This window comes from Oryzias latipes, chromosome 22 (assembly GCF_002234675.1).
Source record: "Oryzias latipes chromosome 22, ASM223467v1".
Taxonomy (NCBI): domain Eukaryota; kingdom Metazoa; phylum Chordata; class Actinopteri; order Beloniformes; family Adrianichthyidae; genus Oryzias; species Oryzias latipes.
In genome coordinates this window covers 17,724,926-17,741,059 of record NC_019880.2, presented here as the reverse complement: position 1 = coordinate 17,741,059, position 16,134 = coordinate 17,724,926, and the positions used below count along the sequence as shown (strand labels likewise).

The following is a 16,134-nucleotide window of genomic DNA, read 5'->3' as shown; positions in this document are numbered from 1 at the left end:
ATCCTGTGTTCATTTATAGATTTGTCTGCATGGAAACGGTTGCCATGCTTAAAGTTGAAAAGAACAAAACACCTCAAAAAACCACAAAGACGCCTACACTCTCCACAGGCAGCCCATAAGCACTTCCAGTCCTCATCTATGCTCCACAGCAGAACACCTACTGTCCATCCCACAACCTGCTCACGCAAGGAAAAAAACACACAAATCCACACACTTGTGACAAAAAAAACAAACATGTAACCCATCTTTAAATACGCAAACTCAAATTAAAAAGCTTACACAACCAGACCTCTCATCACCAGATGAGCACTCTCAAAAATTATCTTTTCAAGTATGAATATAAATGTGTGGTGAGAGGAGGCGAAATGACAAATGTTCCATCCGCCGGAGCGGCTAAAAGCATTCCAAACAAAGAGTTTTGGAGCTGGAGAAGAGTCCCAGCTTTAGAGAACCACATCAAAAACAAACCACTCTTTTCAGGCATAACCAGAAGTATAACACGTATCTGGGATATGTCACGGTCCTATTCCATTTGGTGGGTTTTTACTGAAAAATACCAATTATAGAAAGATTTTATTAAGACTTTTACTATAGCAACGGCAGGTGTTTATGTTCTTTGTCCCATCTTCAAATGAAATATCACCCAGCTATTACTTTGATTCGGCTGATAGGATCAGAACAAAGCAGCCACAGCATCTTCAGAACAGACAGCCACTGTTGAATATTCCAATGGGACTAAAGCCGTAGGCACAGCTGCCCTTTCGGCTGGATATACGGGCTGTCTGCACGCCTAAACCCCGTAGCCACACGTGCGAAATATCGAGGTCGCAGACTGCTCAGTGAACCCGTAGTGCAAAAAGGTTAAAAAAAAAAATTCCAACGGGAATGCTGGGAGCGACAGGTCGTAGTGAAGACTATCACAACACGCGACAGTAAAGAAGGGGGAGAAGTAGGTGAGACACAGGCATGTTGTACAGATTTTCCTTTTTTTCAATTCCCTCAAACTCTTTGAAAAACACAAGGGCCCTTAACCCGTATGCCATCTTGTGGGGTCCAGATGAACCCACCCCCTACATTGACGTGTTCTCCCTACCATGACAAAGGGGGATAAAGGTGGAAAGATTTCATGTAATCCATGGACACCAGTGAAGATCACAAATCATTGAAGAAAAAAGGTTCAGAGCACCGTCTAGTGGGTCTAGATGACCCCACTCCCAACGTTAATATGCCACCAAGGCACAAGATAGGACAAAGGTTAAGAGATGTTCACAAGTTATGAGTGTGTTCCTTGCATACACCGTACAGGTTTAACCTTTTTTTTCCCCCATACCTATCCATTAGGCCAGTTGTGACTAAAGCTTTACTAACGACTAGAATGCGATGTAAGGACACCGAACAACTGCATCACCTGTGCATGCATCTTACTGTAGCTTTACAAATGCTTTTCACAATACACTTACCACAAGCGCAACAATTGCACGTTCCTTTTTCAACGAGCCTCCAGACACACTGAAAGAATGAAAGGCACACCTGCAGCCGGTTCAAGGATATCCCTTGAACCGTCCGCCCTTCACGGCCCTGGACAACCCAATAACCTGCAGCACCTGTGAGGGTCCACTCCCATACGGTGCATACCTTAATCTATTGATTTATAAATTCATAAATTAAAAGAAAAGGCTATCTCAACAAATTGAGTTATTTCTTTACACATGGACCGTTTATTCCAGACTGGATTCCTACGTCAAGAACTTAGAACAGCTAGAGGAAGGATAAAAGTTTTGTGCAGAGGAAACAATAGAACCCATCCACAGCTTTGACCTGTAGGAGCACGAGTCAGGAAAAGGTGTGTCTGAAGGTGTGAGCTTGCTAAGCTGAGAGAAAACTTAAAAGTCTTTTAATAAAACTGCACTGGAGATGTTAAATGTTCCAGGAATATTAATCATGACCTAGTTTTTAGAGACTGATTAAACTTTCTCTTTCTGAAAAGACTGAGCGTGGAAGACTAATGGGGTCAAAACTGTCAACACAGTGCTGTCAAATTTGCAGATGACGTTAGAGTGGAATTGTTAAACATTAAGTGTGCAACACACTGCATTGTAGGCAAGCACAGCAGTGGTAGTGTAATAATATGGGCTTGTTGAAGTCGTGTTTACAGAATGTGTCTACCAGCAAATGTGAGAACATCTATGGGATTCTAAAACTTGGTTCTCTTAAATGTATCTTTGTGTAATAGTTTGAAAACTTTTGGGTTTTTAAGCCATTTCTGTGTTCAGGTTTATATGCCTCCTGCACTGCATGATCATGTGTTTATCATTTTATAGGAAATATGAGGCAGAGATTTTAGTAGTTTTGGACTCTTCTTCTTGCCATGTATGTATTCATTCTTAATAAATAAATCTTAATAGAAAATATTTTTATTATTTCTGTTTTTTAACTGAGGGTTGTTCAGTTTATTGTGGTTTTTGAACCATTTGGAAAACGACAAACACAAGAAACAAGGACATGAAACAATAAGAGACAAACTCCAGCAGAACAGAAGTGAAAGCAGCGCAGCACTGAAGAAATCATGAAATGAATTTGAACGGGACGACGGGGTGTCGATGGAACAGGAGGGTCAACACACAGGTCAAAGGTCAGCCTCTTGGAGCTTTGATCTGCCCTACCTTTTCTGACGCAGATCAGCTCATGTAGTCCACAGTTACGGTCGCCACCTGGAAAGACAATGCAGTTTCAATGAGCCGCGCTGTGATGGAGGACCAGAGGACAGAATGACTGTGGAACATTTAAAAATAAAGACACTCTGACAGTGACAGAGACGGATGCAGACAGACTTTCAAAATTAAAGCAGCTCAAGAGACTTTTATAACATTAAATTCAAAGTTTCCAAAAAAAACATTTTTTATAATCGTAAGTGGTAATTGTAAGGTTACCAAAACCATAACCTGACAATTCCATATCTTCGTGTTTATCTTTTTTTGTTGCAAAACACAAAACAAAACTACAGTCTCTTAATATACAGATGTATTAAAAAATCTCCCCAAATTCTTCTTTTAATTAATTTATAATAAAACAAAAGCAATCTCCCTAATACAATAAAAAGCTAAATTTCATACTGTCACATAATGTTAAATGAAAAAGAATGAACATTGTCTTATTAGTAATTTCGAAAGTGTCTTTCTCTAAGTGATCATATTTGTATAATACTGTTTGAGAACATTTAGTGAATGCCTTTTTGTGTTGGCTTTGGTGATGTTTAGAGTTTTAAATCTCATTGAGTATAAAAAAATAAAATTTTGTCAAAGACATGACTCATTGTTAGGGTTGTCAATGTATGCGTCATTCCCGATGAATTAATTACAGACTGTTATTAGCGTGTTTATTAACCTCATTTTTTAACTTCTAACTATTGTCTTGTTCTGAAATCTAAAAAACAAAGTCCCGGCTGTTTTCCTGAATGTTTTATTTGAACTCAGCTGAAAACCCTCCTTACATCGCTCTGTTTGTGCATCTTGGTGTTGGTCAGGTGTCCGTGTGCGCGTCGCGCGCCGTGTTGCTGCTGTGACGTGGTCAGTGTCCGACTTTGTAGTTCTTTACAGAACTGACTCAAAACAAAAGCCCAACGCCACATCTTTTATCTATAATGTAAGGGATAAAGCCCGACAACGTGTTGGTTATCACACATGAATGAGGGCTGATCGCATGGGATGGTAAACTGTGGAATAACATGTATTACAGTATTAACAAGACGTTTGTGGTCAATACATTTTGAATTGCTCAGAAAAGTGTTTCTGTTTTTATGTGTTAAATTAGAGCACTCTGGACCTGATGATTTGTTCTTTTTTTTTTATATCTTAATTGTTTGAGAATGAAAACAATACTTCTGATTGGAATAAAAGTAAAGGTTGGAAGTTTGGTTTTTTTACACTAAGAAAACTTCATGAAGCCATTTTTTATTTGTACATTTCAAATTTCCCTTTTTTGAAAGTCTTTTGCTATATTTAATTTTACAAAATAAATGGTAAATTGTGTATACTTATACAGGACTTTTCTACTTTGTTTTAAGGTCCAAAGCCCTATATGCTATGTTCACACTGAGCTCGGAAACTCCTGTTCAAAAAACCACTTCCAATATAAAGTCCATGTAAGCGCAAATATATGGATGTGTCGTTTGGGCTTCCACATTCAAAACTCTTCTGTTCACGCGGCGCTACACACCTTTTTAAGTCAGTTTTTGGGCTTCATACACAAGACATGCGGCCATTGAATGCGTGTTAAAAGTTAAACCAGATGAACTTTGACCAATAGGACTCGGATTTGGTAGTGACGCATGGGTAGCGTCCTTCTTAATTCAAGGAAGTGCCAATGGTTTAAATATCGATAATTAAGGAGAAATGAATAATTTGGGTTTGACTCCAAGTCTTTCATATATCAGAATAGAGCTGTGAAAGAAAAAGCCTGAATTAAGATTGACTAGATTTGCACCACTTCAAGAGTTTGTACCAAGCCTCTAAGTAGTACATGCACTAGTCTGGAGTAGCGACAGTCCAGTGTAATCATCGTATGCTAAAAGCGCATTGAAGAATTCCTGTTCAGCGCGTTCCTGAGCGCGCATCACATGCTCAGTGTGTGCGATGCACCCATACACACACATTCACATACTGATGGCTGCCTTACACTGGCCCCAACCTACAACCACCAGGAACAATGTGGGCTTCAGTGTCTTGCCCAAGGACGCTTTGACACATAGACGGCAAGGCAGGAACCGAACCTGCCATCCCCCCAACCAGAATAAAGAATAAATACTTCATTTACGATTTCATCAACTGTAAGTTCAAACGGTCAGCATTAAAACAAAAACTAAGAAACATCTACATTAAAAAAGCAAATACATTAGTTTAGGCTTAACAAATATACAAATATTAAGCTTTACTAAATCAAGAAGACATGATGGCAGAAGACAACAACATGGCGCCCACACATCATTATCCAGAACCTGAAATTCACATCCTGTTCCCCCATGAGCTGATCCTTCTAAATTCGTATTTAATCTAAAACATGGACTATTTTTTTAATACAGATGCCAATTAAGCCTCATTCTGTCAAGAGTGTGAATAATATAGCAGTGTTTCATGATTAATTAAGCTTTACAGAAGTTGATATATCATTTTCTCAGTCCTTTTAATATTTAATCAACATTTTAACAAGTTGAATTTCGGGCTAATACATATTTTAGGTCTCTTATTAATTCTGGAGGAGGATATTTCAACATGTGTGCATTCTCCAGACCAGCATCTGATGCAGGATTTCACTCTGAGCTGCAGTCATGCAGCGGCTGTAATTCAGAGCTTTTACTCACATTTGAGAAACCCTCTCAGTCTCTGAGCTGAGCCAGGCTGCAGCCGCTGGGATCCGCACACAGGTGGAGCTTTTTGTGTAGCTCTGCCTGTTTCAACTGGGACACTTGTAGGAGCTCCAGCACAGAGACAAATGAGAGCAGACAGACATGGCAACCTTTACCTCATGTCATCACTCATTTTGATCTAACAATCGGACTTTTATACAAAAAGGACAATTACAAAAAAGTAACTTTTTTACAGGAAAATTGAGGCCTATCCAGAATCCATTGGGATTACTTTCATTACTTGTGACTTTCTCCAGATTGATTGATTACAGCATTTGTCCTTAGAAGGGTTGACTGCTCTACAGCTTTCTTTGACTATTACAACAGAAAAACAACCATTTTAGGTGTTCTTCCTAAATCCTCTTTATACAGAGCTTTAAATGCATTTTCTGCAGAACTCCTCACTGTTTGGTGTCTCAGTACAACAAGTAGGTCAGCAGACTTTAAGAAAACCGTATTTCTGCTCCACTTTTGCTTTTCGCTCCTGTATTCTTTCTTGTCCTTTTCTTGACTGGATTTAAGCTACTTTTACTTTGGTAAGTTTTAGTTCAGTTGTTTTGTTTCACCCCATCCAATAAACCATAAGCCCGATCACTTTATGAAACCCCCAAAAAGTGTTTTAAAAACAGGTTCAAACTTCACCAAGCAAAGCTCCAGTCTGGATCCATAAGGGGAGTGTCCTCCACTCGCCGGGGTCGGTCCAGATAAGGAATGGGGTTTCACAGTCAGTCTTGAGCTGGAAGCCTTTTTTGTCCCAGATTCTTAAAAGGAATTTCTCCTTCAGCTGTTGGCTGCTGAGGTTAATGCGGTTAGGATCTGAGCAGATGGATGGTCTGAGGCTGACACATGGAAAAGTGGGAGGAAGAAATCATCCTAGAACTTTTAAGCAAAAACTTTAACGGTCAACTTGCAACACGTCTCTGATTCTAACTTGAATTAATTAAGATGATGAGCAAGATCCATTTTTCTTCAAGTAAACAAAATATATTGTTTATTGCAGTACATTAAAACAATAAATATTGCTAAATGATTATACAGGATGCTGCAGCCTATCCACCTACTGCTGGTCGAAGGTGGGCTGCACCCTTGACAGTTCGCCTGTCCATCACAGGGGCTCCAAGAATGAACTTCATAGAAAATAATTGCTTCATGAGGATCTAAAACTGCTCTTTTTTTGTTTATTTCCTTATTTCTTGTTTTTTTACGTCAGAGTTTATCACCTCCATTCAGTTCGTTTTGAATGTTATGCTGCTGTAAAACATCTACTCAGGCTCATCCTTAGGCTCTGCTCATTAGGCTCAGACTAAGCAACAACTGACGAAGATGTGACAGTAAATACAGCCCTCATCTCACCAACAACCACAGTCAGTTCGAACTTCAGTAGTCTTTGAAGGACAAGATGACACAGAGGTTCCTCTGAAAGAAGCAGCTCTTGACTGAGACAGCTGCCATAAAAAGTAGCCAAGAATAGACTAGGAGAGGTAAATACCAAATGTAACCAGGTAGTTTCATAACCTTCAGCCAATGAGCTCCTTGAGGATAAACATGTCATGCCATCTTCCTCCGCTTGTCCCAGATCGAGTCGTGGGGGCAGCAGTGTAACCCTTGTGCTATCCTAGGCACTTTAACATTGGGAGTTGGGTCATCTAGACCCATTAAACAGTGCGCTGAACCTTTTTTCTTCAATGATTTGTGATTTTCACTGGTGTCCACGGATTACATGAAATCTTTTCACCTTTATCCACCTTTGTAATGATAGGGAGAACACGTCAATGTAAGGATGGGGTCATCTAAGATAGAACAAGGGCTAAGCAAAGATGCCCAGACTTCCCTCTCCCTGGCCACTTCCTCCAGCTCCTATGGGGACGTTTCTAGGACAGCCAATAGAGACATAGTCTCTCCAGTGTGTCCAGGGTCTTCCCTGGGGCCTCCGCCCAGTGGGATGTGCCAGGAACACCTACCCAGGGAGGCGTCCATGAGGCATCTGGACCAGATCCTCCTTTGTGAAAATAAATTTAATAATGCAAAAAGAGCTCCGCTGTTGACAACACTGTTGTTGACATCCATTGTTAACGTTAGCTACTTCCGCAAACAACGAGTGACATCGTTCACCGTTGAGTACTCTTCTGCGCATGCGGGTCACTTCTGGGTCATTTCACGTTCACACAGGAGATCACAAAAGTTCGGATTTAATTGGAAATGTGAACGACCTTGCAAAAAAAAAATCAAAATTTTTTCAACACTGGCATTAAGCCCTGCAGTGTGAACGTAGCCCATGAGTTAAAACGTAGTTGGCTTACACAGCAGTTGTGCTAGAAATTTATAGCGTCTACAACCGCTTCTCCACATTTTTACATCATGGTGTTTGGCTGTTCTGACAAACTATACATCCACATTTCTGTTATAGAACTCTTCATAGCTTCAAGCACTAGAAGCAAAAAGTGGGTCAGTGTATATCAGAGAAACTGGGTATCAGTTTGACCTGATAATCAGAAAGCAGAGGCTCAGGAGTGGAAAATCACTTGGAGACCAAAACATGAGAACCAAAGACATGATACTAATCTGTCATGACTCCACTGTTTTCTCCAGAAATGATTAATTATCACACCTGGAAGTTTAAGATGCTAAAGTGTAAAGAATCCTGGAATTAACTGTATACTTTTGTGGCAACATGTGGAGTTTGCAAGTGGAATGTTTTCAGGCCAGTACTCAAAACACATGTTTGTGGGTTATTGAAGCTCTGAGCAATATTCAAGGGTAAGTAAAGGTTAAGTAGGTAGCTAGGTTAGCATCATTACACTTTTCTGAACCCAGACTGGTCTATATTAAAGGGCCTATCCCGTGCAAAATCAATTTTTGAGCTTTTAAGTGTATTTAACATTCCTCATGAAGAGTATTCCTCTAAAAACCTGTGCTTTGAGCACCAGCCCCGCCCAACCCATCAAAAACGAGCGAGTTCTCACATTGTGACGTAGACCAGTGGGAACAGCCCCCTCCAGGAAGAGTCTGTGCTGCCAGCACCGCCCCCAGACTTACACACACACACTTTCTCTGCAGCGCTAATGGTGTTTGGCAAAAATTCTTTCCTTTTACATGCACAACATGCACATGTCTGAAAACGTTTGATTGTTGTTTTTTTTTCATGGGCGAAACACAGTAACGCTGCAGAGGCCGGCTCTAGATTTGCATCATAAAATGGGCGTCACCCACACGGTGCCTCAGAAATTAAGTCGTTTTACTCCCTGGAAGGAAAATGATCTGCAAAAATAACTCATACTTTATTCAAAAAAAACGTTCGTTTGTGTGCCCAAGTTAATATATTTCCATATATATGGATAGTGTTTAATAGCATGGTATAGGTCTTTTAATCTGTCTGGGTTTTTTCTGGTTTTCTTAGCTCCAGTTTTATTGAAATAATCATAATTATGTGTTGTAAAATTGGCTCATAATTGTCCATTTTTAGAAAAATGAGTCTTCATTTAACTTGTAAAACTCAATATCATTTTAAAGATGATATTTTGTCGATTTGTGTTTAAAGTAAACTATAAATGGAAAAGCTTTACCTAAGATATATTGTCTTTGACACACATTTTTATATATTTAAGGGTTAATGGCCGACTAAGTGTGCATTATCACTTTTTAACGCACGCTGTGGAAGCCTGAACCGTCCGACGCGAAGTGCGTTACAAAGTGATAATGCATACTTCGCTTATACCATGGTCACCTACAAAATAGTAACCCGTTTTAGTACTTAATTCTTGTTTTTTTTTCCGATTTGGAATGCTTTTCTGACAAAAAGCGGACTATTTGTTACGTGGTGCGGAGCAACAAATAGTCTGCGTCGCGCCACACCACCGCTGCAGTCAGGATTCGGCGATATAAAGCGATATATATATATGCTGATCTTTCCTATGGGTTGAATAAAGCATCAGTTCACAGAGAAAGTTCACCTCTTACCGCTTGTTTTTGTCTAAATGATGAAGCCAAAGGTTGTTTTAAAGTAGCCGGCGCAGTGATACAAAAAATTTAAGCTAGGTGACCGGAACTTCTTTTTTCACCGTGCAGTTATCCTGCAGTTATCCTGCACTTTTTAACGCACACCCAGCAGCCAATCAGAATCGAGTATTCACCTGGACCATGGCATAAATTGTAATACAAGTCTCATAGGAATGACTCTAAACTCATTGTTTCCTTGCCTGATTTCCTCTTTTAAAGGCTGCAGCCTGTGGTAATAAAGCGTTTTGCCAAAAGAAAAGTTCAAATTAAACAGATTTCACTAATAAATGTTATTTAGTGCGAACACAGGTGCTCGACTCCTTTCTCTCTGCTGCAGTAATTGGATATAAGAGGTTAAAAGGCATGACGATGTTTCACAAATCCATAACACAGCTCAAAGCTCTCCATCCATCCTTAAGATGAAATGATTGATCCGTGCAGCTTCTGCTGCACCTGCGCTCATCCTCACAGAGATGCTTTCACCCCACAGAACAGCACAGGGGCAACAACAAGCGTAAAAGACAGAAAACATCCAGCACAGACGCTCAGTGAGGATGGAAGGAGATGCCTCACAGTAGGCCTGCACAATATACCGCAAATTTATCGTTATCGCAATATCCAGCTCTGCAATATGCATATCGCAAAAGACGGCGAATATCGCAATAAATCGCAAACCCAAAATGTGTTAAAACAATCTTCTAGCAGCTTGAAGCATTTAAGGAATCAAATAAATCCCTTTATGCTTTGACCAATCAGATGGACGCCTTCCCATTGTTCACCAATCAGATGGAGGCCTATTATGTTAACCCTGGTCCTGAAGAGCCTCAACCCTGCCTGTTTTCCAGCTCTCCTTAACCAGCTTGCTGTTGATTGGCTGACTCAAGTGATTTCACATCCTGATTGACTGAACACACCTGATTTTGGTTATCATTATCGAGCAGTCTAGGGAGAATTGGAAAACAGACAGGGTTGAGGCTCTTGAGGACCAGGGTTAGCCACCCTGACGTTTGTCCCCCATGTCGATGAGGGTCATTTGGAGTATAATTTTGAAACAGTTGCAATGAAATGGGAATGATGTTTTTGTTTATTTTTCTATTTGTTTATTTACCGCAAATTTATCGTTATCGCAATATTGATCACTAATATCGCATATCGCAAGTTTTCCTCATATCGTGCAGCCCTACCTCACAGAATGGTCATTAAATCACAGTTCACACAAACACATAGATCCAACTGAAGTGTCTATTTGTTGGTGTGCCTCCAAAACCCTTTGCTTTCCTTTTTTACTTTCAGCGTTTTCTTCTTGCTTTGCAGACATCGCTCAACATCCTGTTTTATATCCCTCCTGACAACCAGTTAAAAACTACAATTCCCAGAGCCCCGCCCCTTCACATTAAAAAGGCCCAAATGTCCCAAAAGGATGCAGTTGTTGGGAGATATTCAAGTGAGTGTTTATTCCAACAGAGGCCATCACCTTTACCAAAATTTCCAATCTAATGTGACACTCAGACAAGAATAATCTGGCCTACTAAAGCTAATCCCCCACAGATTAACACACCCTGGTCAGTGAGCCAAAAGACTTCTACACAACCGTAAAAAACACAGACGTTTGTTAACTTCTCCAGCCTTCAATAACTGTATTATATCTTTATCTAAAAAGCACAGCAGTTCAATTTAAATTCCAAACTTTGTCACTAGAAAAAAGCCTTTGACCTGTTTAGATCAACCGTCCTTCCTAAAGAAAAGCCGGCTGCATAAATCCATTTAGTAATTAAGATCGGTTATATATATATATATATATATATATATGTTTATAGCTTTAAATAAATAAATAATACTTTAACTATTCAAAAATAAATTAGCAAGCTAAAAAAAAGATGTTGGGACACTTCAGCAATTTCTATCCACACTGCCAACGCTGGAAATCTCCCTTGCTCTGTCAGCACATTCCTTCTAAATCAATAAAAAAAAATAGCTACTTTGTTTTAAAACAAGTCTGTTTCAGTCAAGGCTATTTGCTATTGTTTCATGTTGTAAAGAAATATAAAATTAGATAAATATATGCAAGATTTTGACTTTTTTTTGCATATTAAACAACTTTTTTTTTAAAGCTGAAGAGCAGTTATAATTAGCTCAAGCTTTTAAAAAAACTGTGATTTCTTGGACATAGTTTCTGCAGAGCAGCAGGAGTTCATTAGAAATTTGCCTCCGAGTTTTGGGAGGGACTGTTGGTGCAGAGTAAGCCCGTCTCCATTTCCCATCAACCTTTGTTTATGAGTTCTCAAGCTTTCTTACAGCCCCGACACACCACCAACCTGAACCAGTGCAAAACAAGAATGAAGAGATGTGTCGACATGTTCAGAGCAATAAAGTTTTCTTCATCTTGACAAACTACAAGTCTTTGTATCGTGGTGTAAGAAACTTGCACTGCATGTCTGATGTTCCTGTACCGCATCCTGACAAGTACAGGCACTAAAACATGCTGCCTCCCACAGCAGGCTGGCTGCAGGATGCTGTAGGTGTCAATCAGTCCTCCCCACAGCTGCTGCACAGACTCGCCCTGGCTCTGGTGGAAGACATCGCCCCCCCTCTGACTGCAGCCTCACAGGAAACTGGACTCCGCCGACCAATGCAGCCAGGAGGCTGAGGTGATTAGACAACATGGAGCACGGGGAGCAGCATGGCGGTAACAAGAGCCTGCTGGAGCTAAGAGTTGCCACACGTGCCGATTTAAGAGGAAATCACTTGTGATGAAATCAGGGAGCAAGCAAGTAAATGAGTAAACGGAGGAAGTGAGCAAACGTGAAAAACAAAAACCACATCATTCATTAAAGACCCGCTCCATGTTTTTGGTGTTTTTATCCTATTCTTGTGGCATTTTTGGGATAACGGAGGACATATATAAAGAAAATGAAGCGTCTGAGTATTTCTTTATTCAAATCGTTGTGAACTGGGAGCAGATTAAACCACTGAAAACGCTTTTATAATAGATTATATGATGATGGGAGTGGGTCGTTGAAGCACTAGAAAAAACATCCGAAACAAAACGGACTTAAAATAAACTAACATAGAGACAAAAAAGATCAAATTCAACCATTTCAACAGTTATAGTGCCACTTCAATCATCTTTTGAACCATTTTTTTAAGTGTTCTCAGTGATCTTTTAATTATGATTATGCCACTTTTAGCCAAATTCTTTTTAAAACTGTGGTTTTCTTGGACATAGTTTCTGGAGTTCATTAGAAATTTGCTTCCGAGTTCTGTGAGGGACTGTTGGTGCAGAATAATTCCGTCTCCATTTCCCATCATCCTTTGTTTACGTGACCTCGCTCTTTCTTACAGCTCGGCACACCACCAACCTGTACCGGTGCAACAAAAATGGCGACCAGTATTGGAGCTATCCTGCCGTACAGTTTGATCCATATTCCAGCTCAGACGAGGAAAATGAAGACGTACATGGATCTAGTAGTATAGCAGTGGATGCATCAGAATGGAGCAGAGCTGGGTGCCGATTGCAGCTTTTACCTCACATCTACACCCATGTTTTTTATCTGCTCCTGATTCCCTCCAATTTGAATAAAGAAATACTCAGAAATGCAACATTTATTTTCTTTATATATGTCCTCTGTCGTCAGAAAACTGCTACAAGAACACATCAAAAACCAATATTCATTGGAGTGGGTCTTTCAATTATGAATAAAAGAAGAAGAAAAGGAAATCTTGAGTTAGTTCACTCAAAAACAAACTTTTTAGAACTGTTGATATCTTTCAAAAACAGACAAACATGTCTGGATTGGACAGGTGGGATTAGCAAAGACCCACATTTAGCAGATGGTCCAGTTGCCTACTTTACAAAAACTGAAGAGTCCGGCATCTCTGTGCCAGTTTTTGGAGGTGAACTCGCCCGGCTGTGCTGGTTCCAGCTTTATTGCTTTAGCAAAAACTACAGCAGAGATTCCACTCTATAGCACACGGAAGTGACATCTCCATCCTGGATTACAAATAAAAGAAGAGACAGATGGAAACTGAATAAACAGGTATTACATTTAGTATGGAAGGCAGAAGAAAGCAGGGGCGGCTCTACAATTGTTTGAATTAGTCTTAATGATTTAGCTAAGACTATATAAGGTTTCCTATGGAAGCTTCTTACTCAAAGTGATAATAACAAAGCCTGAAAGCTGCTTACAGCACGCAAACTTACATAATCGCAGGTAAAAGTAAAAGCACAGGACAGCGTGTGTTCCTGTCAGAGCTAAACACCGCGTTCTGTTAGACACACGCAACTTTTGCTCTTTTTCTTTTTCAATCTAAGTTAAAAAAAAAAAAATAACACGTTCAAACGGAGATGCTCAAAACTAAACCAGCGAACCGGCGCCACTCCGGTTTTTGAGCGCGCGGAGCTATCCTTTCAGCACCAAACGGCTCCCGCACCGCAATGGAAAATCCCCGCTTCACGCACAACACAGCAAGTTTCTGCGGGACCACGTTACAGCCCAGCCGCCCGGCCGCGGCTCCTTTCCATGTTGAAGTTAAGAAGCAGAGGAGGAGACACATTATTGCCCTACTTACCATCAATCGCCATGATGCTCTGTTTTGGCTTCAACCAAAGCGGGCGGAAAAAAAGGGGGAGCGGCCCACTGCAGGCAGGGGGACGGAAGGCGGAGGAATCTGGTTGTGGTACAGTCCACATAAACAAACGCTGCAAAAAGATCAAATCGATGTTTTATGTTTGAAAGATTTTTCTAAACAACTCACAGTATTTCTTTTAAACTAAGACAGTTAAGATTAAGTGTAAATGTTCCTGTAAAAATGTCTTTAACATATTAAAACTTATTTAAGTTTTCTTTCCATATAAATACTTTGGGTATTTAGGAAGCGCAAACTTTTTTTTTTAAACGGAATGCAATGCACTTCCATACATTGAGAACACAATTTGTATGAAAAATTAAGAAGAGGTCATTAAGTCAGAAGTTTGTAGCCCCATTCAAAACAGATCCCAGACCAGCTTTCTACAAATTATTATGACTTGGAGTTCTGTGTTAAGAACAAAACAAAAGTCACTTTAGGTGACTTTAGGTCACATTTGATTGATTCACTTACTGAAATTGGTTTAGTTTCGCATGAAGCAGGAATTTTCCATTAAAGTATCGATAGCCTTATATTTTTTATTATTTTTAATTAGTAATTATAAATTATTTTACTGCAGAAAATAATTCAATTTGATAAGAAAGTCTAGCTTTTGGTTTTTTAGTATCCCCCCCCCCCACACTTTTTCTAAAGTTAAGAACTTTGACAATAAAGTCCGACATTGAAGTCAAAATTGTGCAAATAAAACCGAAATCCTAAGAAAAAACACTCAGAAATATACATTTATATTTATATATTTGAGAATAAACATAGAATTATGAAATTGAATTGAATTTGAAATTGAATTGAATTGAATTCTGAGTTTAAATGTAGGATTCTGAGACCAAAAACAGATGTCATTCTGACTTTAATGTCAGATTTATTTTTATTAAAGTCAGTATTTTCATATTGAAGTCAAAATTCTAAAATTAAAAACAGGATTTAAAATAAATTAAAAACTGAGATTGCAGACAGCTCTGAGATTAAAAAAAAGAAAATAATGTCTTATTAGCTGTCTTGCAAAAAAAAAAAATCCATCAGTTGGCAGTTCTTCACCCTGTTCATTCGGACTGTGCCTATGTAGTAGATTCCTCTTTGTTTCAAGTGCTCTACCAGTGCATCTGACGTAAAATCTTTGTCAGCCAAAACTTTGGGACTTCTTCCTGCTGAAAGAGTTGAGGTCATTTTCAAGAAAACATCTCCTAAAACACCAATGATTTCTCAGAGTCAGAATCTTTTCCTCCTTGGCACGCATCAATGTCACTCTGTCCAGCGCGTCCTCACATCTTGAACCCCCATTTGTGAGACTTTCCTGGCATGTAGCACCGTAGATGGGATTTTCCTTTGAAAGGCACAATGAGTTCGTCAACAGCGCAAAATTCTTCAAGAAGTATACAAAGAAGGCGTTGGCGTAGTTTCTCTAACCATGGCATGAGGTCCCACACTTTATCTTTTTTTGCATCCTCAGACACATTGAGGTTGTCTTGAAAGTGAATCTGCATCAGCAAATTCAGGAATTAATCTCATGGCATCACATCACAAACAGGAGGGTACCTTGTCTCCATCTCCCCCTATGTTCGGCATCTGCATTAACTCTATGTAAATGCACATACCTAGAATTTTCTCAATTTCTGAGCATTTGTTCACTGATTTTCTTTTTTTTCCCTGCACACTGTACAAATGTTTTTCTTCTGATGTTTCTTGTAGCATTTCATCAGTTTCAAAATCTTTAAAGTACATATATGTTATCCAGTCAAGTCTCTCTTGATAGTCTTATTCTACACATTCCACAAACAACAGATGGAGGTTCAAACAGTTTTTCTTTTCCACTGGTACACCTTTCCTTTCACTTTACTACTGGCTGACTGCTTTAGTGTTGTGTCCTCTTCTGGAACGTCTGGGTTTTCATCATCATTACTGCTCTCAAAGTCTTCCCTATAGTCTCTGCCGCAGGAGTCCATTCCTGTTCCTCTTCCTCATCATCTTCCCCAAGCTGCTCCGTGTCGCTTGGGTTCCTATCCATGATCCTGTTCACAACATCTTCCACACTGTATTTTTTGGCTTCTAAAATACAGTCGAAAGCAGTAAGCAAAGGGAAGTTTTAGGTAATT

General features: G+C 39.6%; 1 protein-coding gene across 4 annotated transcripts in view; it reads right to left on the bottom strand.

The window, feature by feature from the left end:
• syt14 (synaptotagmin 14) overlaps positions 1-14,024 on the bottom strand; it is a 43,458-nt gene extending 29,434 nt beyond the window's left edge. For 3 of the 4 annotated variants that reach the window (XM_023951789.1, XM_023951790.1, XM_023951791.1), the window contains exons 1-2: positions 13,967-14,023; positions 2,664-2,711 (exon numbers count right to left, since the gene is read on the bottom strand). In XM_023951789.1, coding sequence (XP_023807557.1) covers positions 2,664-2,711; positions 13,967-13,979 — 61 coding nt within the window. In that variant the 5' untranslated portion in view covers positions 13,980-14,023. Of the gene's footprint in view, positions 1-2,663; positions 2,712-13,966 lie in introns of all 4 variants that reach the window. The other variant, XM_023951792.1, reaches the window with a different exon arrangement.
• Positions 14,025-16,134: the final 2,110 nt, after the last annotated feature.